Genomic DNA, 26,721 nt, shown 5'->3' with positions numbered 1-26,721 from the left:
TTCTTTTCTTTTTTTTTTTGAAGTTCTTTATTTGAGAGAGAAAGGGCAAGGGCGAGGGGGAGAGGCAGAGGGAGAGGGAGCATCTCAAGGAGACTCTGTGCTCAGCATGGAGCCCAACGGGGGCTCGATCCCACAACCCCGAGATCATGACCTGAGCCGAAATCAAGTGTCGGCCGCCCAACCAACTGAGCCTCCCAACTGAGCCTCCCAGGCGCCCCAGATGACCACTAACTCTTACTGGTGGTGTTTCTCAATGTATTTTAAGAAAAATGGAGAAGAAAAGTAACATTAGGACTGCATCTGCCCAGGCACTTTTTTTTTTTTAAAGATTTTATTTATTTATTTATGAGAGACACAGAAAGAGAGGCAGAGGGAGCAGCAGGCTCCCTGCAGGGAGCCCGATGCGGGACTCCAATCCCAGGGCTCCAAGAACACACCCTGGGCTCAAGGCAGGTGCTAAACTGCTGAGCCATCCAGGCATCCCTGCCCTGGTACTTTTTAAAAATTATGAGCACGCACGCAAATCTGTGCGCTTCTGGAGGCTCTCCCGGGAGTGGCTTTCATTTACAGTGTCCGTCTTGTTCCGTATCCCAAAGCAGGAGGTTACCCAGGAGGCAGGAGAGTACAGGGGAAGAGAGCGCGGACCCTGGAGTCTTGGGGTCAAGTACTGGCTCTGTGTTTGACGGGACACGCTTGTTGCCCAGCCCGAGAGTCCCCCCAACCTTGTCTGGCAGGCAGATGTAACCTCTCCCTACAGGTGCTTGCTGTGCGACGTAGTAGGCATGCTTTCCCTCCCCCGGGTGGGGGGGCAGGGGGCTCCTCCTGCGAGCTCATCCCAGGGAAGCCTGCCCCTTTGGGATGACCTTAGCCAGTCAGTGGCGTGACCTTGAATGCCTTGGGAGTTTGGTTTCCCAGATGCATCCAGGGGGTGGCCTCAGCCTGGCCAAAATCCTTAGTGGGGTTCCCACAACACTGATGAGACGGCTGCACCCCAATATTCCTTATTTTTGTCCTCTTTTTCTCCTCACAGCAGCCACCCTGCTAGGAGCTGGGCTCTATGGGTTCTTACCCAGAAGACCCCGTGTCAGGAATTTGCTGATTTTACATAAATTCTTTAAATAATCCATCAGAAGAGCTTGGGGAAGAAGAGCAAACCTTTACACATTGAGACGTGGCCATTCTCTTCTTGATGAAGCACGTTTTTGTTCGCTAGGCCCCTACTTGCTCTCCTGAAAGGCCCAGTTGTGGCGATAAAGCTGGGATTAGTCTCTTGCACCTGCGTTTAGACCTTCTCATTTACAGTTGTTCCTTTTTTGCAGTTGCGTGGGTTTGTTTTTTCTTATTAACAAGTATCCCCGGTGCAGCGTCCGTGGGACCAGCCCGTACGTGAAGGGGGTGAAACCACCTGCCACAAGCCTCCCTTTAAACCTGTCTCTGGGGATCCCTGGGTGGCGCAGCGGTTTGGCGCCTGCCTTTGGCCCAGGGCGCGATCCTGGGGACCTGGGATCGAATCCCACGTCGGGCTCCTGGTGCATGGAGCCTGCTTCTCCCTCTGCCTATGTCTCTGCCCCTCTCTCTCTCTGTGTGACTATCATAAATAAATAAAAATTAAAAAAAATAAAAATAAAAAATAAACCTGTCTCTGTTTCATCTCCACAGCAAACCCAAGGAGCCCGTCTTCAGCGCTGGTAAGTCTGATTTCATCTTTGCGTGGGTGCCCCTCACTCACCCCAGGACTCGAGGGACAAATGCATAGCTATTCCGGGGGTCACCTTTCACCTGCGCTGTCCTCGTGGTGGGGCTGACAGGTCGAGTGCCACCAGCCTGTGTCCCCGGGGGGCCGGGGCTCAGATTGCGGAGACCAGCCGCAAAATGGTCATCGAGACTGGACCCTCTACTGTCCCCCTTTAAACACGATTTGAGATGCGCCAATAAGGAGGAAGAGTAAAATGCCACCACATGAGCAGAAGCAGAGCTTCTAGGAGAAAAGACTTCTGTTGCCTTTGTTACTCCTTCCTGACCTGTGGGGCTTCTGGCTCAACATCTGCAGCTCTCCAAAAGGGTAGCTTTCTGGTGCATTAAGTTATAACTTCGTCTAAAAGTAGCTTTTTTCTCTGTTTTCTGCCTTTGGTTTCTTAAACTGCAAACTAATAGTTCATAGGTACCTTTCCATATACCTTTCTTTTTCTAACACATTTTATAATAAGGTAGATGCTATTTTTAGGATATTAACCTGATTTAAAAGCGCATTTAAAATGCAAAATCACTGACAGGTATGGCATCCGTTAAGTAAATCCATTCGGTTTTAACTTTTTCAGTTTTGTCCCTTCGATTCAGATTTGAAACCTCTCTAAAAGTCAGCGTTCCGTAGGTTTCAGCATGTGCTTTAGTATTCATTTCATTTTCGGGAAGCATGAGGTCATGTGCTGAAAATGTGGTTGCCCTAAGCCTGCAGAGCCAGGTGTTGAGCACACTGGTCGGAACCCCGAACCCCTGCACCTCAGGCAGGTTCTCCTGCCGGGGGCGGGGCGGCCTCTCCGACTGAGAGCTAGCTGCTCCCCGGCGAGAGCTGCTCCCCAGCGAGCGGGCAGGCCGGTCCCTCTTGCAGTTCTTGCCATCTCTTTATCTAGCGCTTCTGTCCCTGTCTCCGAAATCACAAGGGAAACGCCGGGTGACACACTGCAAAGGTAGGCGGCATTTCTGAAACCTCATAGCTCTCTGAGCAAAGCTGCTACCCAGGCTGCAGAAACTTTTTTCATACAGGCAAGCACATAATCTCCTCGTATGAAAATGTTTTGGGCACACGAGCCACTCGGACTTAAAGTTAAAAGCATTCCTGCGCATTGACTTGGATGGGTTTTAATAAGTAGCTGCTACATTCAATCTGGCTTGATTATTGGCTGATTGCAGGAACTTTGAAAAATCTGAATAAACCTTAAGAGAGCTATAGGGCAGCCCTGGATGTCCCACTGCTTGACCTGGTGTCCTGCACCGCTACTGGCCTCTCCCTCCGCGCCCTCGGGTTGGCGGCTGCGAGCTGCTGTCCTAACACGCCTGGAAAATACCATTGCTTCCCTTGCTGTGTTTTGATTTTATTTTTAAAATATTTTTAAAGACTTATTTATTTGAGAAAGAGAGAGAGGAAGAGAGAGCACAGGGGGAAGGGCAGAGGGAGAGGGAGAGAGAGAATCTCCGGCAGACACTGCTTAGAGCCCGACGTGGGGCTCGGTCCCACGACCCTGAGGTCACAACCTGAGCCAAAACCATGAGTCAGACGCCTCACCAACTGTGCCACCCAGACGCCCCTGCATTTTGATTTTAAATGTAGAATGTCTGAATTACCAGTGCAAAACCGTGCCACGGCAAAATTCAGCGCCTTTTTTTGCCTAGGTCAGTGATTTAGAATTGTGCTAAGTAAGCCTCCACCGTGAGGACTTAACCAGCACACGGCTACAGTGTACCCCGTGTTTCACGCACACTGATCATTGCAGCCACGGAGGGCTCCGCCGTGCAGTGGAGATGGCATTATATCCTCTTTATTACCCATCCACATTCTGTGCCTCCCCTCCTACAAAGAGAATTGATGGAATCGCTTGTCTAGCTCCGTGCTCACTCCTGCCTGCTTTCTTTTCCCTTCTTTCATCTGTGGGGTGCCCCTAGGTCCTGCATGGGTGGGGTCACACAGTCTGGTGAGCCCAGATTTTGGTGAGGGATTAAGGAAGGGAAGGGGTTTGGGGTAAGAAGAGCAAGGGCAGAGGCCCAGTGGGAGATAGTAGGAGCACATCTGGCCCGGCAGGAGGATGCAGGTGGGGTGCTTGCAGCCACGAGGTTACTTAGGAGGGAGGAGGCAGGTGCTAGATGTTTGGATCTAGCAGGTAAGACAGCGGGAAAAGGATTTTGCGTGGAGGAAGGACGTGGTGAGATCCACTTTGGGCCTTGATGGGTTTGGCAGCCGGTGTACGATGCCGCAGGAGGGCAGTAGGAGAGCCTGGGGTGCCGGGACCTGTGACGGGCTGGTCCCTGCGGATCTGGGGAAGACAGAGCCTGGTGGCAGCATCCTCAGGGAGGGTCCATGGAGCACAGCGTCCGGCGCACTGTCTGCAGGATGAGCATGTGTGGGGTCTTATTAAAAAATCAGACTTGCCATGCAGAGTGGAGAGTGCATCACACGCATGCATGCCAGGCCAGAAGTGCACGCACACAGTAACATAACACCGGGATGGCCTCTTAATTTAGGTGATATCGCATGTGGCATTGTTTGAGGATCGTCAGGAACAAGACTTACAAAACTAATTTGTAAATGTGGTGCTTGTGGCAGTGTAATGACTCCGTGACTTCTCACCAGTTTCCTCTCTGTGGATGATCTTTCTGTTGAGTTATGTGCTGCTCTGGCTGGTTCCAACTGCCCGATTTAACTGCCGCGAAGGCCTGATCCTTTGATCTGCAGTGAGTTCTAACAGAATTAATTCATCAGGAACTCACAAGACATTTTCTCTGGTCTTATTATACCCTGAAAGCCAGCAGAAGACCCCAACTTATTTCTTTTTAAAACCACACTTGTCCCATGTCAACGTATTACTGGGTTTGACTCTTGCCCCGTAATTTCTTGACACATCAGAAGTTACTTTATTATAAAAAAAAGTTTGTTCTAGAAGGTTCTATTTCACAATGCCTCTAATTGTTCTTTTATTTTCTCTCTAGCTTTTCTTTGAGCATTTTCCTTCTTGTGTGCACCCTAGCATGTACTTTGGCCGATTTTGTGTTCTTTGCACTCAAAAAAAATGTGTCCACTGTAAAAAGATACATAAAGATACATTTCTACATTGCAATATAACAAACCAATTTAAATATTGAAAGATATGAAGTTTGATACTGAAATTGTATATACATTGAAGTCAATAAAAAATTTTAGTGGCTTCCTTGTGTTAGTTGTAATTTCTTGAGGTGGCATTTTTTTCCCCCTCCTGATGATAAAGAAAATGTAAGCACCAATTCTCTCGTGGAAAAATAATGGAATCTAGTTCCCCCTTGCCTTTTACAATCTCTTCTAGATTTCACGTACTTAAGTAAGCAGCAGCATGTCAAAAGTAAACAGGGTGAAAACTTTTGTTTTAAACTCTTTAATTTTATGTTTCAGTTCTTTGTCCCTAACATGTTAATTAGAAATCACACGAAGGGTAAAGTTTTCTCCCTTTTACATTAAAAGGCTAACGAGAAGATAACATTTGTTTTCAGATGTACTGGGCACTGAGGTGTCTTACTAATATCTTTGTTCTTTTTGTAGAAGAAGGATATGTAAAAATGTTTCTTCGTGGACGCCCTGTTACCATGTACATGCCCAAAGATCAAGTGGACTCTTACAATTTGGAAGCAAAAGTAGAACTACCAACCAAGAGACTTAAGCTGGAATGGGTGTATCCTTTATTCACTGGCTGGACCTGTCACGAGGTTTAAGTTGGTTCATGCTCCGAGCTTAAAGTTTGTTTTTTTTTTTTAATTTTTATTTATTTATGATAGTCACAGAGAGAGAGAGAGAGAGGCAGAGACACAGACAGAGGGAGAAGCAGGCTCCATGCACCGGGAGCCTGACGTGGGATTCGATCCCGGGTCTCCAGGATTGCGCCCTGGGCCAAAGGCAGGCGCCAAACCGCTGCGCCACCCAGGGATCCCCGAGCTTAAAGTTTAACTGTAGAAATTCATAAAACTTAAGTTCCTTCAGCTTTTATGTATGTATTTATTTATTTATTTATTTATTTGAGAGGGGGTGTGGGGGAGGGGCAGAGGGAGAACCTCTAGCAGATTCTATGCTGAGTATGGAGCCCGATGCAGTACTGGATCCTCACAACCCTAAGATAAAGACCTGAGTGGAAATCAAGAGTCAGGCACTTAATCTACACTGAGCCACCAAGGCACTCCAAGTTCTCTTAAGCTTTTTTTAAAAGAACAAACTATTCTATTCTCACTTTTAAAAAAATTAACAAAACAGGCCATGTGTTAGCATGCAGTACAGTGTCTTGGCAGAGGAGGGGCTCCATGAGGGCAGCTGATTGTGGGGGACACTGACTTATTCCTGAATGATTATAGTTTTTGCTCAAATATATCTACATTACTTTCCTGAAAAGAAAATACAAATATATATATAAAAAAAAGAAAGAAAATACAAATATGCTGGATAGTTTTTGGATTTGTTTTTTAATTTTTTTAAAAAGATTTTATTTATTTATTCATGAGAGACACAGAGAGAGAGGCAGAGTCACAGGCAGAGGGAGAAGCAGGCTCCCTGCAGGGAGCCCAATGTGGGACTGGATCCCAGGACCCCAGGATCACGCCCTGGGCTGAAGGAAGGCGCTCAACCACTGAGCCACCCCGACATCCCAACTGAGCCACAAAAACAGGCGTCCCTGTTTTGTTTTTTTATTTTTTATTTATTTTTTTTCCTGTTTTGTTTTTTTAGAGAGTTGTGGGAAAATGCATCACTCTCTGGCCTGAATTTTAATCTTTCCAACAGAATAAATGTAGTTAAAAACTAATGGAAAAGCAAGCCTATTGAAAACAATCATGAATGGACAGAGTTAAGGATTCTCATGAAATTGAAAGAACTGATTATTTTTACCAGGAGCTGTCATATGCTTAGTCAGCTCTGCAGGGCAGATGGAACAGCCAGGAGCTCTACCTGTTTACCCAGAAACCGTGGAAATGCAACTTACACCAAACTTACAAACTTAGGAAAATGAATATATCAAAAACTGAGTTAAACTGTGCTGGCTGGAGGTTCTTACCCCCAGACAGAGTGATAGACACCCTGGAAGGAAGGACAGGCACCCCCCCCCCAAACCAAGTGGGGACTCAGCTAGACTTGGGAGACTAATTGAAGGAGTAACATCAGGAATACCCCAGTACTAAATGAAGGGAGTATAGTGAAGGCATAAAAAAAATCAACACGTGCCATAGATAGAATGCTACTTTTAAAATAAGTTTTTTTCTAGATAGAATGCTACTTTAAGAAAAAACTCCCTCTTGCCCCAAATCAAAGCCACAGAAATCCTAGTCAGCCCTATGACTAATGATCCTAAGATAAAGCTCCTGGAGCCTTTATACTATGAGATTTGGAAAAGTGAATGAGCTTCAAGGACAAAAACTTGAAATAAACAAGTAGAGCCTATGAAAAAGGGTGTATGAAGTGTTGGGGTTTTTAAAATTTTTACTCTATTTTTCCTGATTTAATTTTACTTTATTTTATTCTGTTTATTTTATTTTAGAGGAAGCCTGCAGTCCATACAGATTTTAAGACAAAGAGCAAGATTCCTTTCTTCACTCTCAATTTTTTTTTTAAGATTTTATTTATTTGTTCATGAGAGAGGCAGAGACATGGGCAGAGGGAGTAGCAGGCTCCCTACAGGGAGCCCAATGCAAGACTCATCCCCTGACCCTAGGATCACACCCTGAGCCAAAGGCAGACGCTCAACCGCTGAGCCACCCAGGTGTCCCACCCTCAAACAAATTTTTTTTTAAATAACAGTTTGCTGCCAAGCCCCAAAAATAAGTTCGAAGAAGCTGTTTTAAATCAATGCTATTGTCATTTGAGTTGGAATAATTACTATTTGAAATGATGGCATCATACTCTTTGGGAATTTTGTAGTATTATCATCTGCGCCTGAATTTCTCTCACAAAATATATTTTTTATATTTTCAGACTCAGGTTTCATAAGCATTTACATGCATCTATTTTGGCACATGTAATTGAAGTGATTCAGTTCTTCTTTAAGTCACTAAGAGTTTAAATTTTAGGTTAAATCATAGCTGGAAATCATTATTCAAAACACATTTTTTTCCAGCCTACTCTCTATTCGTATTTTTGAAGATGTAAAACAGTGGAGCTTACTTCAAATAAATGGGACTTTTGTTAGGTTAGTTTTTCACATCCAAGTTCAAGTGATGTTTTGCTCCCAAAATAGTTTGCAGGATTTGAAAGTATATATGCCAGAGTCTTAACAGAGGTCATTATCTCCAAGGAGCTGGGGATGGTTGTAGCAAGGAGGATCGAAGTTTTTTATCCTTTACATATGTATGTGGGAGTCTTGTTTGCACCTGTTACAAGTACTTTTATAATGCAAGAGAAAAGATCTAAATAAAAGATTTAGCTCCTAGATTACAATAAAAAGGAAGATTCACTCAATAAGTAAGGCCAATACAAGTCAGTTACCAGCATCTTAAAATTTATTTTTAAAAATACTTTAAAATATAAGGAATGTCAATGTTCAGGGGCTTTTTGGTTTTTTGTTTTTCAGTTTTTGGGTTTTTTTTTTTTTTTTTGAATAGTTCTTTTGACCTCACACTGCTTAGTAGTTGAGATAATTCAGTCACTTAACATTTTCAGAACTATTTTGTTTTCCAAAAGAGCTACAAATGCCACAGCCTGTCATACGGATTCGAATAATTTCCCAGCTATGATTCTAGAACCAGAGCCAGTCCTCTTGTGAAGCCACAGAGTAGTGGTGAGACACCAGCCCCCCAAGTGGATGACAGCGGGATGGGATAGGCGGTGGAGAGATGACAGCCAGCTGGCCCTGCTTCTCTCCTGCTCCCAGAGTCAACCCTCTTCCGTGAAAGACCCAACACTCCAGCAGGAAGAAGAGTACACTGCAGACCTTGTGATAATGAAGTAGATCTGAGCGGGTGGTATGATACCTAGAGCTACTCAAGGAAGGCAACAGAAAGGAAAGAGAAAAATTCTGGAGCAAAGTATTCCAACATTCTTGTGAAGTGTCAAAATACAGTGTCCAGGAGATTTTAATTTTAGTGTCAAGCTGGTTAGGATAGCAGGCCTTTCAGAAAACCAGCTTGGCAAAATTTAGTTTTTTAGAAGATTTTATTTTTAAGTCACCTCTACACCCGATGTGAGGCTTGAACTTACAACCCCAACACAGAGTCGCACACTCCACCAACTGAGTCAGCCAGGTTGCCCCTTTGACAAAAAATATAAAGGCAGACTAGTCGTGAAAAAGACAGGCATCCACGTAAAATCCAAACAATTCATAAAGAAATATGGCCCTGACCGTTGCTCCCAAGGTCTATGATTGATTGGCTAAATTCAAAGTAGTTCTCTTCCTGGTGACTTCACAAATGTCCGATCCAGTTACCATTGGTAACTAAAATAAGTCACTTTTTTAAAAAAGATTTTATTTATTCATGAGAGACACAGGCAGAGGGAGAAGCAGGCTCTCTGCAGGGAGCCCAATGCGGGACTTGATCCCAGGACCCCGGGATCCCGCCCTGGGCCAAAGGCAGATGTTCAACCACTGAGCCACCCAGGTGTGGCCCAATAAGTCACATTTTTGATCAAGCTGAAAAATTCAGCTTTCAGAATATAATACATAACTTCTACGAACAAAGCCCTGTCTACACCTCAACTCAATGACCGTTCCCAACTCTGTTGCCTGCCTGTTGAGGGTCGCATGTATTTGGCTCGGAGTATTTATGATTTCATGTTATTTAAATGAGAGAAATTGATGATAATAGTCTTGTGGAATTGTATTGTCTGTTCCCGCTGAACAAAGCCAGCGTTTTGTCCGCTCTTAAGGAAATAAAGTTTATCTTGACACACACCAAGCTATGGGTACCGGGGTCGTGATTGCCGGAACAATCTGTACCTGCTTCCGACGGGGGAGACGGTGTACTTCATCGCTTCCGTGGTGGTGCTGTACAACGTGGAGGAGCAGCTGCAGAGGCACTACACCGGCCACAATGACGACGTGAAGTGGTGAGTCCTCACCCTCGTGGAAGTACGTCTGCGGAAGATGTCAGGGTTGAGCTACAACTAAAGAAAAGGGATCTGAGAGAACAGGATCTTTCGGAAAAGCTCTCCTTACGTTCTGTGTTGTCCGTAGCTGGTGGCCTGCCAGCTGCTGGCTCTCTAAGACACTATAGGCTAGTTTAGCTTTCTACCCTTCGAACACATCATCTTAACCTACCGGATCACCCAGATGAATAGTTCCCATAGACCCCTGTCTGGAGGCCTTCTAAGCATGCTAATAGCTTCTGATCTGGGTCCTTATTTTAAAAAATAAAAAAAATTTAAAATGTTCATGCTTATGACTGGGTTTGGTTTAATTCACTCCTTTTTCATTCATTCATAACTCACGCATAGCTTTTGATGGGGGTTTTATGTATCTTGGAAGGACGGGAGGTGGAACGGGTGTCTTTCCCTATATCTACTTGTCCTAGATCCCTGGTCAATTCTAAAAATCCTGTTGGAAAAAGATACTTTTGCCATTTAACATATGTAATAAAGGCTGCCGTAGTAGGCATGGTATGCTCCAAGCAAAGGATGCTTTCTCCTTGAGTCAGGAAGTTCTCCAGAAAGGATGGAATGAAATAGGCGCTAATGGCCCAGGTTTGTTGGGGTGCTCTGAGAATTCATCGTGAGTCTGAGTCCGTGAGAAGTCAAGTACCGTATAGTTCTTTTATATTAAATTTTTGACTAGATTCTATTTGGCCAAGAGGGAAGTAAAGCTTATCTTTAAAGAATGGCTGTTTTATAAATATCCTCTTTTTAGCCTAGCGGTCCACCCTGACAGGATCACAATAGCAACGGGACAAGTCGCGGGCACATCTAAGGATGGAAAAGTGAGTTGCTTTATCTCTTCCTATTTTCATAAACTCGATATAGTCTTCTGGAAACATTTTGCTGATGAATAAGCCTGCCTAGGTAAAATTAAAGTATCCGAATGCTTCTTAATCCCCCATTAGATTTTTTTAGTGCAAAAAAAATTTTTTTAAAGAACTTTTTATTGCATATTCTTCCAGTGACCTTAAAAACGCCTTGAACTTGCCTTACTTTCAGCCAGTTTTTAAATAGCTTTGTTCTTTCCTGAGAATTCAGCAGTCCCTAAGATCCTTACTCACACACGATTAAGATTAAAATATTAGGTATACATTTCATAAGTAGAAGTCCTAATGAATAAGCATTTGCACAGGGGGCATTTTGGCTCTTCAGTGAACCTCAGACCCTCTGCCTGAGTGCCCTGTATTCCTGACGTCACCCCAGAGCCCCCAAAGGGTGCTCAGAGAGCTTGGACTCAAGTTTTATAAGCACCCTCAGCAAGACTTTCACTTGAATTTTAAGGAATCAGAGAGGGAACCGTGGACTCTTAAGAGAGAGCAACACAAAACTGGCTTCCAGGTACTTCTTGACACCAATCCGTGGTCTTACCCAAAACTCCTTATAGCTTTTTATAATATCTACCTTGTATAGCTTATTCTTGCCCAATACAGGAAGCAAACCTAATTACATACACAGAGCACCTCTATTTTTACCAGTATCTTTTCTTCCTGGAAAACACAAATGCTGCCATTTTCCAGAAAATATTTTAATAACATCAAATTTTAAATATTAACTTTATGGGCAGCCCAGGTGGCTCAGCTGTTTAGCGCTGCCTTGGGCCCAGGGTGTGATCCTGGGGACCTGGGATCGAGTCCCGCGTCAGGCTCCCTGCATGGAACCTGCTTCTCCCTCTGCCTGTTTCTCTGCCTCTCTCTCTCTCTCTCTCTCTCTCCCCCCACCTCTCTCTCTCTGTCTCTCATGAATAGATAAATAAAATCTTAATAAATAAATAAATAAATAAATAAATATTAACTTTATGCCCTTTCATGTTAAAATTCTACACTTAAAAAGAAGTAACAGGTAATTTAAAAAAAAAAGAAGTAACAGGAACGATGGAAATCAGTTTATGATAATGTAAATAACACATAAACAGGATAGGGTCTTCATCCTTTTTTTAATGTGAAGTGGCTTTTTAAAGTTTTTGAAGCAAACCATTTGTTCCTCCCTCTAGTGGATTAAAAATGTATTTCAGTTTCTAGCATTGAAATAGAATCCGAACTTCTTCCGAGCCAGGGAAGATAACGATAGCTCTCTGAGCCGGTCCTTCAGTTCAGGTGCAGAGAGACACCGAGAGGCCATCTGACTGTCTGCAGACACACAGCTACTCAGAGCAAGTCCAGCCCGGAGCCTGGCCCTCCTCAGCCCGCTCTGTGCACCGGGTATAATGCTAGTCCTTTTCCCGATCCACCTGCTGATCGTGCTAGGACGCTTCTATTGAGGGAGAGAAAAATTAGGATCATTCACCTTGGAACACAATTGGGAGGTTTTGAACTGATGGTAACAGCTCTAAATTTCCCCTGTGCATACCGGATTGTCTGCTTCCGTGAGGCCCATTCTTATGTTAAACTCTCGATACTATTTGGTGGTGACCGGCTTGCTGAATTTAGATGTATTTACCCCTTATGGACAAACAGACTTTACTAGAATAGCCCTTGTATGAGATCCCAGTTTCCTTGTCATTTTTCATTTTATTTTTTATTTTTATTTTTTTAAGATTTTATTTATTTGTTCATGAGACACAGAGAGAGAGAGGCAGAGACACAGGCAGAGGGAGAAGCAGGCTCCATGTGGGGAGCCTGATGCAGGACTCCATCCTGGGTCTCCAGGATCAGGCCCTGGGCTGAAGGCAGTGCTAAACCACTGAGCCAATTAATTAATTAATTAAAATAAAATAAAATAAACCACTGAGCCACCCGGGCTGCCCTCATTTTTCATTTTAAAATTCAGACACATCTCGATGCACAGAGGAAGCACGCCAGTCCCTATGGTACAATTATGAAGAATTGGCTATTCAAAATGTAAAGCCTGGTGGACCTCCCCTAGAGGGTCCCCTTCCCACAGGGGCCACCATCTCCTGAAGCTGTTGTGAATGTTTCGTTGATGCCAAAAGGCAGAATCATCAAATGCAGGAAAAGACCTCTCATTTTGACAAAACCGAAGTAGCCTTGTAGCTTCAAGGGAAAGATGAATTTGTCTGCCCAGCATGGTCGGTGACTCTCTCTGCATTTCCTTCTAAACAGCAACTGCCTCCACATGTGCGCATCTGGGACTCCGTGACACTGAACACACTGCACGTCATCGGAGTTGGGTTTTTTGACCGAGCTGTCACCTGTATCGCGTTCTCAAAATCTGTAAGTCCGAGCCCCGTGGATACTGGGGCCCTTGTCCATAGAGAGGAGAGAGGCAGCTCAAGGTTGAAAAGGGAAGAAGTTGATGTGCTTGCTGGCTGCCTGGGACACCGTCCTGCTGCCCAGGTCCCCTCATTCTGAGGTCGTACGTGTCCCCTTGGGGTCACACACATGATGGAGAGAGGCCCTGCAGCACCGTCTTCCTGTTCCTGGAGGCACTGTTGTCTGCTCTGGCATTGAATTTCACCTGCCCCTGGGTAGGCGGCTCCAGTGTGTCTCTGCCATCCCCACAAGGGCTGCCTGTCCGTTAGCAGGGCTCAGACAGGCCTCATGGTCTCCAGATCTTCCTCAGGATGTGCCCATTCAACAGATCCGCCCTATAAACCACTATTTCAGAAACTTACATTCACACACGCATGCACATGTTCACATCAAACACTACATGCCTCGGCCCCAGGGCCTTTGCTCCTACATGGCCTCCCGGTCCCCCAGCCCCTATTAGTCACAGATGTGTGCTGTGTGTGCTGCAGGCACTGGCTTCTCCAGGAGGGGGCTCTGCAGCCCCTTCGGAGGCTGGTCTTAATAGAACGGGTGAGGCAGGGCCACCCCTGACCCCTCTCTTCTCTCCTGTCCCTCCATCGCCCCACGTTCACCTGCTCCCGCTGCATGGCCAGGAAAGCAGGTGTCATAAGCAATGCATACATATTCTTTAGCCAAAATGAACTCTTTATTAAAAGTGAAATTAATGTTCATTGTAAATCACTTTTAACCCATTTTATTCTCAGATGTAGTCTTCCTGTGAATACCTTTTCTTTTCCAGAATGGAGGAAGCAATCTCTGTGCCGTAGATGACTCCAACGACCACGTGCTGTCCGTGTGGGACTGGCAGAAAGAGGAGCGGCTGGCCGACGTGAAGGTCTCTCTCCAGGCCCATTGCTGGGCTCCGTTAGAATGTCCCCCCTCGGAGCGTTCTCCTTCCGCTGGCTCCCAGGCCTGTTTCCCACTTGTCAGGGGGCTGTAGGCTCCCCATTCCCAATGCAGCCCTTGGGCATGACACCAGCACCTCCGAATTCCGAGCTCACCCATCTCCCCCCCTCCCAGGGTGTGGTTCCAAGTCCTGGCAGGGTTTCTTTCTCCCTTCGTGATCCCTGTAAGGTTCTTGCTTCCTCATTTTACAGCCCCTACCCTCCTCATCCAATCCATTGGTCACTGTTCATTGCTGCTTTGTTTCATTCGACACATGTGTCCTCACGTTGTGGAGGGGGCACTGCAGGCGTGGTGGTGGAACATGAGATGTGCCCGCTCTGCCACCAGGGGGGCTCGGGGGTGTGGGGACAGGTCAGGAACAGCAGAGGGTGCAGGGAGAGGTCAGCACAGCCAGCATGGGGCTTGTCCAAAGCTGAGTGGCCTCGGCAAAGGTGAGCGAGTGCCCCTGCCAGGTCCCAGCGCCTCCCAGTGGGACTCTTCCTGTAGGGGAGCGCCTGGACTTCTCTTAACGCCTCCAGTCCATCTTGTGCGATAGGTCGCCAAACTTTCCTTAAGCTTTCTTGTATTTTCCTGCTGTTAAAATCATGAATGGATCCCAGGTTTTACAGAATTGACTTCAGATTTCTCTTCCTGTCATCCATTAACCTTAGATCACCTTACTTCCAGAACATTAGGGTCACCATGGCACTGCCTTGGCTTTCTCCCTTGAGTGTCTGGGAAGCAGGGTCTGTATTCTAATCTGGCACGTTGCCTAACACCTGTTTACATGCTAGAGCCCTGCCTTCTAATATTCTGGTCGAGTATTTAAGTTCTTGCTATGTTGCTAAGTTGGAAGTAATTAGAGGCAAATTAATACCCAGGTTTAAGGACCTATAACTGAATTTCAAGCAGAAGGAACAATCAGGGTCAGATTCATCGGACTCAAGTGCAGGTGCTGGAAATCAAGAGAACAAGGTCGGAGGTGGCGCAGGGACACCCAGAGAGCCAGATCCCTAACCCTGGACCCCCGGCCTGGTCACCAAACCACTGGCAGAGTCCTAGGAATCAAATCAGGAGGGAATCCCAAAGCAAACAGGACTGCCGAAGTCAGCCAGGAGTGAGGGAGCTGTATAAAATCCAGATTCCTGGGCCCTTCCCGAAGATTGCAGTCCCCAGAGGGGATGAGGCCTGACATCCACAGTGTAACACACATCAGGTGATTCTGTTCAGCCACGGCTTGGAGCCCGTGACGGGAAGATGAAAGCAAATTCTTGTAGTTCTTAAGTTTCCTGCCCCTAACCCACCCCTTCGGCAAAAGCATTCTGTGGGGTCTTCCTGGGGACCCCGCAGCGAGAGAGGAGCCATAGGCCCTGTCCTCAGGGCCACGCTCCAGCGGGAGAGACAGACAAGGAGGGGTTATGGCACGTGGCAAACATAAGTTGAGTGTTTATGGAAGGTGAGTTCAGTGGGGAGAAAAAGCACGAGGCTTAATGCTCAACCTGGAGAAGTTATTTGTGGTTCAGAGGTTATTTTCTCAAGGGTCTCAAGAGACTTGAGACATCTGATTCTCCTGTTTTGCTCAAAGTGTTCCAACGAAGCCGTTTTTGCTGCGGATTTCCACCCCACGGACACCAATATAATAGTTACCTGTGGAAAATCACATCTCTACTTTTGGACATTAGAAGGAAACTCCCTTATTAAGAAGCAAGGACTATTCGAGGTAACGTTAAATCACATCTGTTTTACTCTTCACTGAGCGGTGTGCGTGGTCAGCTAGCTGCTACGGGAGTGGAGAGGGTACCGTAGTCTTAGAATTTGTTTTAATTGGTAAATATGGAAGCGTATCTGGGGCGTGTAGTGTTGAAGAGTATTCCTGGGGGCCCCTAACAGAACTAGGAAGCCCCTTAAATCTAGCCTTGGCGATGCTAGGAAGGAAAGTTGGGACAACCCAGGGAGAAACACAGGGACTGTCGCCTCCGGGGCCCGGGCACCCCCTCCCATCTCTTCGTCCTTGCAAAGAACAACCAAGAAGGCCCTCAGGCCTAGTGAGTACCAGGGACAGCACCCCGTTCCCTGTGCGTCCCTAAGCTACTACCCCACCAGGCCCACTTAGAGGACCGCTTTATTTTGCTGCCAACACAGCCCGCCCCCCAGCCCCTCCAGCACCCTCCTCTGCTCCAACTGTCTGCAACTTTATCATGCCCAGAAACCTCTCTGTTTTAGAGCAGGTAATCTCACAGCATAAGTTGTATCACGGTAGATAGAAATGAAAGGCATCCCGCGTGGTAGCGGAAGCTGATCACTGTCCAGCTTGGGAGCGCTGTCACTCTAGGTAGTGTTCATACAAAGAAGAGGCCGTCTTGACTAAATACATATTTATATTTACGACACTCTGCAGAAGCAAGAAAAGCCAAAGTTTGTCCTCTGCGTGACTTTTTCTGAAAACGGTGACACCATCACTGGAGATTCAAGCGGCAACATCTTGGTGTGGGGAAAAGGTAACAGGATTGTGTCCCGAGCAAAAGATGGGGGGGTGGGGGGGGAGCGAATGTTATATGAGGTCAAAGGTGACTTCTCTAAGAATTGTCTGTTAGTATGATTGATAGGATTACAACCAAATCCCAAGTTTCATGGGTATATACATACACGGTGCCTATGTAACTTGAAATCTTAAAACTAGAACAGAACAAAACAGGAATAGCCCCTTTCTATCATTGCAAAAAGCTCCTTAAGCCTAAAATATTTTGACAGAATAGCTTTATTAGGACATCTATTAAGAAAGTATAATGATGAAGTTGTCAGAAGTTGTCAATGACTATATAGCTATGAAATATTTAAATAACTTTTCTGGGGATCCCTGGATGGCGCAGCGGTTTGGCGCCTGCCTTTGGCCCAGGGCGCGATCCTGGAGACCCGGGATCGAATCCCACGTGGGGCTCCCGGTGCATGGAGCCTGCTTCTCCCTCTGCCTATGTCTCTGCCTCTCTCTCTCTCTCTCTCTGTGTGACTATCATAAATAAATAAAAATTTTAAAAAAATAACTTTTCTGGTTCGTATGGCCTTTGACAAACAGTTATTAAGAACTAATTATGGGGCACCTGGGGAGCTCAGATGGTTAAGCATCTGCCTTCAGCTCAGGTCATGGTCCCTGGGTCCTGGGATTGAGTCCCGTGTTGGGCTCCCTGGTTGGCAGGGAATCTGCTTCTCCCTCTGCCTCTGCCTCTCCCCTCTATTCGTGCTCCCTCTCTCTCTCTCTCTCTCTCAAATGAATAAATAAAATTTAAAAAAAAAGAACTAATTATGTACGAGGGAGCATGCTAGGCACTGCGTACACCAATGATCCAAAGCCCCTGCTGCCAGGGAGCCCGCAGCTTGGTGAAGAGGAGTCATTACTCTGAAAACGTTCATTCAATTATGCTCAGTGAGCATTGATGACAGGAGGAAAGTGAAAAGCACACCATCCCTGTCCTCAAAGGGCTCAGAGTTTGGGTTGGGGGTGAAGGTGGAAACAGACCCACAGATGTGATTTCAGAGTAACTCGGTGACGTCACTAGCATCCCAACTACTGTGGAGGCAGGTGCTTCACACATCACTCCATTTCACCCATAGCACGATTCTGCGGGATAAGCAGGAGCCCCATTACACAAAGGGGAAACTGAGGCACGGGGCAGTGAAGTCACTCGTCGAGAGACACAGGGCACATTAGCATGGGAACCCAGGCCCCTGTTCTTTGCTATGTGGAGTCCCTCTGTGGTGTCTCCATCCTGTCCTTCCCTGAGCGTGTTCTCCTGAATCCTAAAGTAACCCAGGGCCATGCTGGTCTGGTGCTTTGTGAGCTTCTAGCTTTGTAGATTCATACTGCAGGGATGCCCTAACCTACAAGATCATGTTTTTTTTTTTTTAATTTTTTAAAAAGATTTTATTTATTTATTCATGAGAGACACAGAAAGAGAGAGAGGCAGAGATACAGGCAGAGGGAGAAGCAGGCTCTACACAGGGAGCCCGACGTGGGACTCAATCCTGGGGCCCCGGGATCACACCCTGGGCCGAAGGCAGGCACCAAACCACTGAGCAACTCAGGGGTCCCACAAGATCACGTTTTAAAACAGAAGTACGATGGGATGGACAGAAACGAGCTTTTTGATAACCTACTGAGAGTGGTTTTCTTGGTGTGTTTAGGTACGAATCGGATAAGCTATGCTGTTCAGGGGGCCCACGAGGGTGGCATTTTTGCACTTTGTATGTTAAGGGACGGCACTCTGGTGTCAGGAGGAGGGAAGGACCGTAAGCTCATTTCCTGGAATGGAAACTACCAGAAACTTCGTAAAACTGAGGTAAGACAACAAGCAGCATTATCGAAGTTCAGGGTTTTTTGTCCTTTTTTTCAAAATTCATTTTGAACCTAAAACTGGTACACTAACCAGTTTCCTTGTTAGTTTGAAATCTTATTAGCTTACAGCTTTTGAAAGTGGTTTAGACACAATGTTATTAAATAGGGTAACATTTTATTAAAATCACCAGGAAGGAAGGAAGCGGATGAAGTGAAACAACCAAAATGGAATTGGGTTGGTAAAACTTTAGGTCGTAACATATTTCACATTTAGAATATCAACGTGACTGCACAGTCTCACTCTTCCAAGGGAATATCTATCGTCCTGTGTTTTGATTTTATTCATTAAAATCTTCCTTTTTCCACTGTAATTTCCAGATGTGACTTTGGAGACATGACCCCCTGGAACTAACATCTTATTGAGTATTTGCTTTGTACGTGGCTGAGTGCCAGCATATTCTCTAAAGCTCTATCTCCTTTTCGTATCGATTTTGCCTCCTTATTCCATGGCTGGCAGCCTTGCACACCAGTGAACTTTCTCCCCCAGGCCCCGGGGAGTCGTGAGCAGACACACACATGGCAGGCATCAATCAGAGGGCTGATGGTCCTCATCCCTAGCGTAGAATGGACAGGCTGTAGAACGTCTCCAACTTCTGAGTGACATGAGTACGACACACGTCGTCCATCCTGCAACGTGTTGTATCAGAGCCGCATGGCACGGTGCTTTGGCAGTCTGAGATATGGTTTCGTTTGCTATTGCTCTCGATAAAGGAGGCCCTCCGGTGAGCTTTCAAAACCACGTCCCCTTTCATGGAGATTTTAATTGTGATACCATGCTTTATCCTAAGATTTGACCGGCATTTGATTGAACGTGTACCCCCGTGTTAAACCATAACTGCCACAAAAGCTCCAAAGCCTCATGCAGCTTCATAGAAGATACTCATCACTTTGTAAAGCATCCCTGCTTCTTCCTTAGCCTGAGTTATCTTTACCTATTCTCAAATCTGTGCCAACAAACCGCACGGGAGGTGGAAAGTTGGTAAGAGAGCAGGCCGCTTCTTTCCTTTCTAGAACCGGAGCGCTCAGCGTTGCCCAGCGGGGGTCTAGCTGCAGCTTGTTCCTTTTATGAAGCGCAAGGACCCCTGTTTATTTTATCACAGCGAATTGTTCTTGGCTGGTGTGTTTTGCAATTCTTTTTCTTAAAATTTAGATAATTCCATATGCTTACGAACACGAACAGTCGATTCCAAAACTAAGTAGAGCGAAGTTGCCAAAGAATTTACCATTTTAAGTTACAGTAAATTTTACGAGCTCTCATTATGGCATCTTATTCTATTCTGTTTTCCAACTTTTACCAGCTCCTGCTGTCCAAAGCCACAAGAAAAGAGTAAACTAACCAGGATTGCTTCTTATTTTTTAATCTTACCAAGAAAAAAATGTTTTGCTTTGTATTGTTTTTTTTTTCTTTTTCTTTTTCTTTTTACTTTACTTGCTCTTCTTGATTCTGTAAAAGTATATATATGTGTGTTTGGAGTTCAAAAGTCAGATGTGGGGCTTTGATCATTCACTCAACAAATCCTGGTCATGGACCTTTCTCTATCCATGCTGTGTGTGTGTGTGGCGGTGGGGGGGGGGGGGGGGGGGGGGAGCTATCATGACATATAAATATGTATTTTGAATGGTGGAGCTAATATTTAAGGACATTTTCGGTGCTTTCTTTTCAATGCAGATTCCAGAACAGTTTGGCCCGATCCGGACAGTGGCCGAGGGGAAGGGCGACGTGATCTTGATAGGCACAACTAGAAACTTTGTTCTGCAGGGTGCTCTGTCAGGGGACTTCACACCCATCACTCAGGTATGCTCCAGCTTACCAGGCCCAGCAAGCCTGTTCATTTTTTACAATATTAGAATATCGGAAAACATCACAAAGAGTAGATTATTCCTTTGTTTTATACCAAGGTAACCTTCCTTGGCATCAGTTTCAGTTGCTGTCATGGCCTAGGTTGGGCGGGAAGGGAAACTGAGGAAGGCAGTCTGAAAGGCTGCGTATGCCATGGGCACCCCATCCCGAGGCTCTGAGTGTTGACTGGTGTGTTTCAGAGAGCTCCATCTGTCTTGGTCCTTTGCAGGGTCACACTGATGAGCTCTGGGGACTGGCCATCCATGCCTCAAAACCTCAGTTCTTGACCTGTGGGCATGACAGGCACGCCACTCTCTGGGACGCTGTTGGTCACCGGCCCGTCTGGGACAAAATAATAGAGGTAGACGTGCACGTTACATTGCGTTTTTCTTATAGAAGTTCACCTGGAACGCCTTCATTTATGTTTTTGCATGAAATCGGTAGTGATATCAAATTGTCCCAAAGTAAATGTCACTCAGTTTACCTCCTTCGATCAGCATTGCTTTAAACCTCGCCTCAAGTGGTCTCATCCATGCCATTCTGAAGCTTGCTGTTGAATTTTTCAACAGCAAGCTAGCCTTGCGGACTTGGTTTTGGGGGTCTCCTGAGTGCAGAGTCCCATCACGGGCTTCCACGCTCAGAAGTCCTTGTCGTGAGCCTGCACACCGCCTACCGTGCACCTCTGGAGTGAGAATTGATGCATACGATATAATTTATCTCTACAATTGGAGTTCGATGACAAGGCTTTAGTTTTACAGTCGGCATCGCTGTGATCCTCACAGAAGGAACTCAGATTGTGTATCGGAGCCCTGAGATGTCCTTGCCCCGCCTGCACAGAGCCAGTAGCGGGTGTAGTTACTGAGCACCGGGCACTGTGCACGGGTTATCTGTAGTCCTGGCAGCAGCCGTGGGCACCATGTTACTGAATTGGAAATTGAGGCTTGCCATGGTCACTAGCCCAGCAAGTGACGGAGCCACCAGCCTTTACACCCAGCTCAGCCGGATTCCCAAACCCGCAGTCTTCCGCCACACGGTACTGCACTGAGTCTAAAGTGTAGCCCATGCCCTGGATGACATGTCCCATCCCGTGACAGGGGCAGCCTCTCTGTAAGTCCTGCCCCTCCTCGCAGCCCCCACAGAGGTCCCAGAGCTTCCCAGCAAGTCGGATCAGCCCCCTTGGAGAAGGTCACCAAAGGTCAAGAGCTGGCCACCACTTGTGTCACTGAAGTGACAGGGCCCGAGCCACTCAGAGGGAAGAGTGCAAGTGGCCCAGGTGGCAGGATGGGCTGAAGGAAGTGGCGTCCCGGGTTGTATCTGCCCCCCACCCCCACCCCCGGGGTGCTTGGAGGAACAGATGAGGAGTACCTGAGGCAGGTACAGCAGGGGCAGTGGCATCTGGGAAGGTGGCCTCCCCCCTGCTCCTCGGTGACCAGACCCTCTGAAAGCAACCCCATGGCTCCATCCTCCTCCCCCTTCCCTGACCAGTCACCCCTCAGCCTGACTGAAGGGAAGGGGCCCCAAACCAGGTTCCTGAAAGATCTGTGGCCGAGTCCTCGCTCCTTAACCCACTGGCCATGTGGTTCTGGACAGGAACCTCCCTGTGCCTCAGTGTCTCCCTCTGGGAAGTGTTAAGAGCCTAAGTGAATTAATTACAGGATAAAGCTTCAAGTGGAGGTGATTTCTCTCTCTGTCTCAGCAGCAGCCCTGAAAAAAGCCTCTGGAAAAAGCCATCACTGAGAACAGAATCAGGACCTTAAAGCCACTGGCATCTTATTTTTTTAGTTTATCCAGTGGCGTCTCAATGCCTTTCTCTATTTCCATTCCCATGGGTACTTTGTTCTTGGTCTCCCTGTCATTTATCTCCTCTCGCCTCGGTCCATACTAAGCAGTTGTACCACGTGATCTGTCTAAAATGCAGATTCGATCACGTCACACTTTTTTTTTTAATTTTATGATTTTTAAGCCCTCTCTATGCCCACCGTGGGGCTCAAACTCACAGTCCTGAGATCAAGAGTCGCATGTTCCACGGCCTGAGCCAGACCGGCACTCCAATCATGTCACACTCTTTATAGAGAGAAAACAATCGGTGTCACCGTGTCCTTGTCTCCCAGGGATCACAGCCCTTACCATGGCGGCACAGCCTATATTATTCACGCCGTCCTCATGCCTTCTTTTCCTCCCTGGGACATTCCACATTGTGACGCCTTCTCCACCTGCCATTCCTCAGATGTGCCCCAAATATACTTCTACCTCTTTGATCATACTGCTTTCTCCTTAACACCTGGGCCGAGAAAATTCTGATTGAAATGTCCCCTCCACCTTCACCACCCTTGATTCCTCCTGTACCGAAAGGCCTGATTCGGAGGATCTTGGCACCAGGAAGCCTCTTCCCAGCCTCCCCGTCCAACTTCATCTAACTCTCCCTCTCCTGCAACCGGACAGCTTGCTTTTCCCTCCATCGCCGATCCTATTCCACCTTGTGTCAGTTCTAGTAACAAAAAAACCCTAGATCCAAACCTGAACTTGCCTGACTCGTCTCGAGATCCTCCTGGGGCTGTGCCCAGAGCTCTCATCCAGTGTCACCATGGGCATTGGTCACAGCAGTCGTATTTCCAGGCAAACCAAGCACACCATTCGACAAGCTTTCCATCCAGCATGGGGTCAACGGAAGGGGCTTCCAAGGCTTGGAGGAAGAGCATGTACTTGGTGTGTCGTTTGATTACTGTCGGCACGAAAAGATAGTGAGACAGAAAGAGAAAAATTCTAAAGGAATAAAAATTTAGTATTACTGACATGTGACCTTTGTCCGAGTAGGGAAACATTTAGCTCTCTTGGAGAGGAGAGACTTTTGGTTTAAATGGGACCACATAGCCCTTTGGAACAGCTGTGCTTGTGTGTGTTTTCTGCGGTAGTGCTGTGTCTGGCCATCAATTTACACTTCCTTTAAAATATTTTAGGATCCAGCTCAGTCTTCTGGTTTTCATCCTTCAGGGTCTGTGGTTGCAGTTGGAACACTGACCGGGAGGTAAGTCCACTCCAGCACGGCTCGTGCTTCCAGAGCTTTGGTGTCTGTGTTTCCCCGGGGACGGGCAGGTGTAGCGCTTACTGCCCCTCGCCGCTTCTAGCCACTCACCCAGAATTAAGTCAGAACTCTAACGTAACCTGTAAGACAGCAGTCCTCTGCATTTGGGACCGTGGGAAAATCTAAGGAAAGCTATGGATCCTTCTAGAAAAGCCCCCCCACCCATCCATGCACAGATGTGCGTGTACACACTCATGCACACACATGCATGCACTCATGCACCGACAGTTTCGGAGGGATTTGTGGAGCTCCTCAAGCCCTGATCTCTGTGGGAGGAGCCCCAGCCTTGGAATCGAGCAAGAAAACATTTCAAAGTGCCAAGGATTTAAAAATGCTTTTCTTGCTGCCTTTTTCAAAATTTTAGAAACTGCCCCATCCTGAGCCTCATGTTCAGATGCAGCTAACACTTACTTGCTACCAGTGCCTCCGCCAGGCCAGGCAGCAAGCCTGCACTTGATTGCCCGCTCCACCGCCTGGCAGCAGTGTGTCTCTGAGCCAGTCAGACAACCTCTCTGAGTTGTTTCCTTTCTTATAAATTGTGACAGTATTAGCTGCCTAGATACATGGCACCAATGACTGGAGGAGACGGTGTAGGTGGTATTTTCTGGAGTTGTCTGGCAGGCAGTGTTGGTGGCTATGGTGATTATTGTTTTGTACATTTTGACTGCACTTTTGTGTTGTCACAGTTACATATATACTTATCATGGTTTAACTCAAATATTTTTGGTGATTTCCTGCCGTTCTTCCTTTCTAAAAAGCAAACCATGTTGACTCTGTTGTGATGACTATGGAGTATGTATGAGGAAAGAGTAGCCCTTTGTAAGTCACAGGTCGCAGTATCTTGAGAGTTGGGCACCTCATATCCAACAGAATTCTTCATGAAAACGTTTTACCACTTGTGTGCGTGTGTACACACACACACACATACACACACACGCACACTCCTTCCTTTTAACTCTCCCGGGGACAGTGGGAGCTTCAGACTCAGCACTCTGAGGAATGGCTGGCAGCCAGTGATCACCAGACCTGCATGCTGACTCTGGGTAGTAGGACAAAGCATGGGGACTGTGCCAGGATGCTCCACATCACAGACAAGTTCTCTGGAGAGGAGACATGGCACATGGAAACCGGTCCTTCCCTCTTCATATGCTTCCCACATCTCTGGTCCTAGTGCCAGCCTTAGCTCTGCATGGGAGTTCACAGGGCTTCAGAGCACAGCCTCATTAGCCCCAGCCTCTCTGCTCCTTATGTTCTGAGCTCTGTTAACGTTCAGTAGCACATTAAAGGTAAATGGCTGTTGAAAACACAAGGGATCAGAGTTGAGAAGCCAAATCCAGATGCTAGGAGCCAGCCAGTCCCATGGAATGGGAGGCAGGGACACCAGAGTGCCGGTTGGTGGACATGCCTATGGAATGCATGCCATCTGGGGTCTGAAGATGCAACAGCAGGGCACCCACGCCCCATTTCACCCCCTGAAAACCCTGGAGTCCCAGTGACTGCCTCCAGCTGAGAACACGCAGGCAGGAGAGTACAGTCGTCCCAGCAATTCATGTTTAGCGAGTACCGTGTCCTTGTGGGAGGATACGAAGCACGTCTGCATCCATCACAGTTTGCTTTAACACTGGTCCTCCACATGGACCTGGGCCCTCATCCCCATTTTACAGTCAAGGACACGGAGCCCAGACTGGTCCCGTAGATGCCTTCCTCTGCCCTCCCTGCCCTGGCTTTCCGCTGGTGCACCCCGACATCCGCGGGAGGCAGACACCCCAAGGCTGTCCCAGCGCACCCCCTGCCCCCCATCCTGCTGCACCAGGGCCACATCTGTGGGTGAGCCCGTGCACAGCCTCCTCGCTGCCTCCTCCGGCCACACACCCGGCCTTCGGGCTTCCTGTCCTTTGACGTGTAAGTGACAAAACTCAGTGCGGACCCCTCCTTGTTAAGCGACACAGAGTGTTTGTTAAGTGCTGAGAAGTACTAGTTTTTAATAGTCACTATTCGCCTAAGAGTTTTCCTGCATTTTCTCACCAAACCACTTACTGCGCTTCTCCTTGTGTTCATGACAGGTGGTTTGTGTTTGACACGGAAACTAAAGATTTGGTCACCGTTCACACGGATGGAAACGAGCAGCTGTCCGTCATGCGTTACTCGCCAGGTAAGAGCGCAGGTCGCCGTACACTTACTACGACTACGAGACTCCGTGTCGGTGTCTTTCAAGGCAGAAATCCCACCAGCCTCCTGAGTGGAGCTAAGCCGCATGCTGCATATCACTGTCAGGGACCAGATGGGCCCACTGCCCTGCTGAATCCCCATGTCTTCATCTCCCCGCTGCAGAGTACGGACCCCGTCCATCTTACAGGCCCAGAGCCCACCCACTGCCCCATCCCAGTTCCCAGAACTTTCCCTCTCATCTGTTACTTTTGCTGTATAGATCTTTAAAAAGAGGAGGACTCTTTTATTTTTTAACAGCCTTATTTAGGTGTAATTTAGGTACCATTCTTTACCCATTACAAATGGACACTCAGTGATGCGGAGATGAACTCATGCAGCTGCACAGCCATAACCACAAAGCAATGCAAGGAGCTTTGCATCACCCTAAGTTCCCTCCCTGCCCCTAGCGATTAACCTCCAGTCCTGCCCCCTCAAACCTAGGCCACCACTGATCTGCTCTCTGTTCTATAAATTGCATTTTCCAGACATTGCACGTCAGTGGAATCGTAGACTACGTAGCCTGTCGCACGTGGCTTCTTTTTACCTGGCATGCTGTTGAGATCAATTCAGGTTATGATGTGTGTCTCAGCAGTTTATTCCTTTTTAATTGCTGGGTAGTATTCCACTTTGTGCATATACCTCATCGTGTCTATCCGTTCATCAGCGGTCACGAAGGTTGTTTTCCGGCTTTGGGCTATTATGAGTGGTGCCACTGGGAACATCCACTAAATGTCTCTCTGTGGTCATTTGTTTTCATTTCTCTTAGGTAAATTCCTAGGAGTAGGACTGGTGGGTTGCATGGTAAATTTGTGTTTAACATTTTATGAAACCGCATTCCAGAGAGGCTGCACTGTTTTACAACGTGCGAGGGTTCTGGTTTCTCTGCATATCCACCGGCACCTGTTACTGCCCGCCTCTTTTATGATGGCCATTGGGGCAGGGGTGGAGTAGTATCTGCTGTGGTTTTAATTTGCACCCTTCCCCCACCCCACAACCATCAAAGATGCTGAGCATGTTTTCCTGTGCCTGTCAATCACTCCCGTATTTCTGGTGAAAGATCTTGCCAGATATTTTCATTAGCTGGATTTTCATTAGCTTGTCTATCTTACTCTTGAGGTTTTTTTTTTTATTATTATTATTATTTTTACTCTTGAGTTTAAGAGTTTGTATAAGTTCTTTACCAGCTATGTTATTTGCAAGTATTTTCTCCCAGGGTGTGGCTTG

General features: G+C 46.8%; 1 protein-coding gene across 3 annotated transcripts in view; it reads left to right on the top strand.

Annotated features, from left to right (window-relative positions):
* Positions 1–26,721, top strand: part of EML1 (EMAP like 1) — a 186,911-nt gene that overhangs the window by 147,347 nt on the left and 12,843 nt on the right. For 2 of the 3 annotated variants that reach the window (XM_041758948.1, XM_041758947.1), the window contains exons 5-18: positions 1,660–1,688; positions 2,631–2,687; positions 5,285–5,414; positions 9,611–9,760; positions 10,557–10,626; positions 12,904–13,014; positions 13,832–13,927; positions 15,563–15,697; positions 16,376–16,475; positions 18,157–18,311; positions 20,037–20,162; positions 20,437–20,568; positions 23,165–23,232; positions 25,353–25,441. In XM_041758948.1, the coding sequence (XP_041614882.1) occupies positions 1,660–1,688; positions 2,631–2,687; positions 5,285–5,414; positions 9,611–9,760; positions 10,557–10,626; positions 12,904–13,014; positions 13,832–13,927; positions 15,563–15,697; positions 16,376–16,475; positions 18,157–18,311; positions 20,037–20,162; positions 20,437–20,568; positions 23,165–23,232; positions 25,353–25,441 (1,448 nt within the window). The remainder of the gene's footprint in view (positions 1–1,659; positions 1,689–2,630; positions 2,688–5,284; positions 5,415–9,610; positions 9,761–10,556; positions 10,627–12,903; positions 13,015–13,831; positions 13,928–15,562; positions 15,698–16,375; positions 16,476–18,156; positions 18,312–20,036; positions 20,163–20,436; positions 20,569–23,164; positions 23,233–25,352; positions 25,442–26,721) is intronic. The other variant, XM_041758949.1, reaches the window with a different exon arrangement.

This window comes from Vulpes lagopus, chromosome 6 (genome assembly GCF_018345385.1).
Source record: "Vulpes lagopus strain Blue_001 chromosome 6, ASM1834538v1, whole genome shotgun sequence".
Lineage (NCBI taxonomy): Eukaryota > Metazoa > Chordata > Mammalia > Carnivora > Canidae > Vulpes > Vulpes lagopus.
Note: the sequence above shows the minus strand (reverse complement) of the source record. Positions and strands in the feature narration are given on the sequence as shown.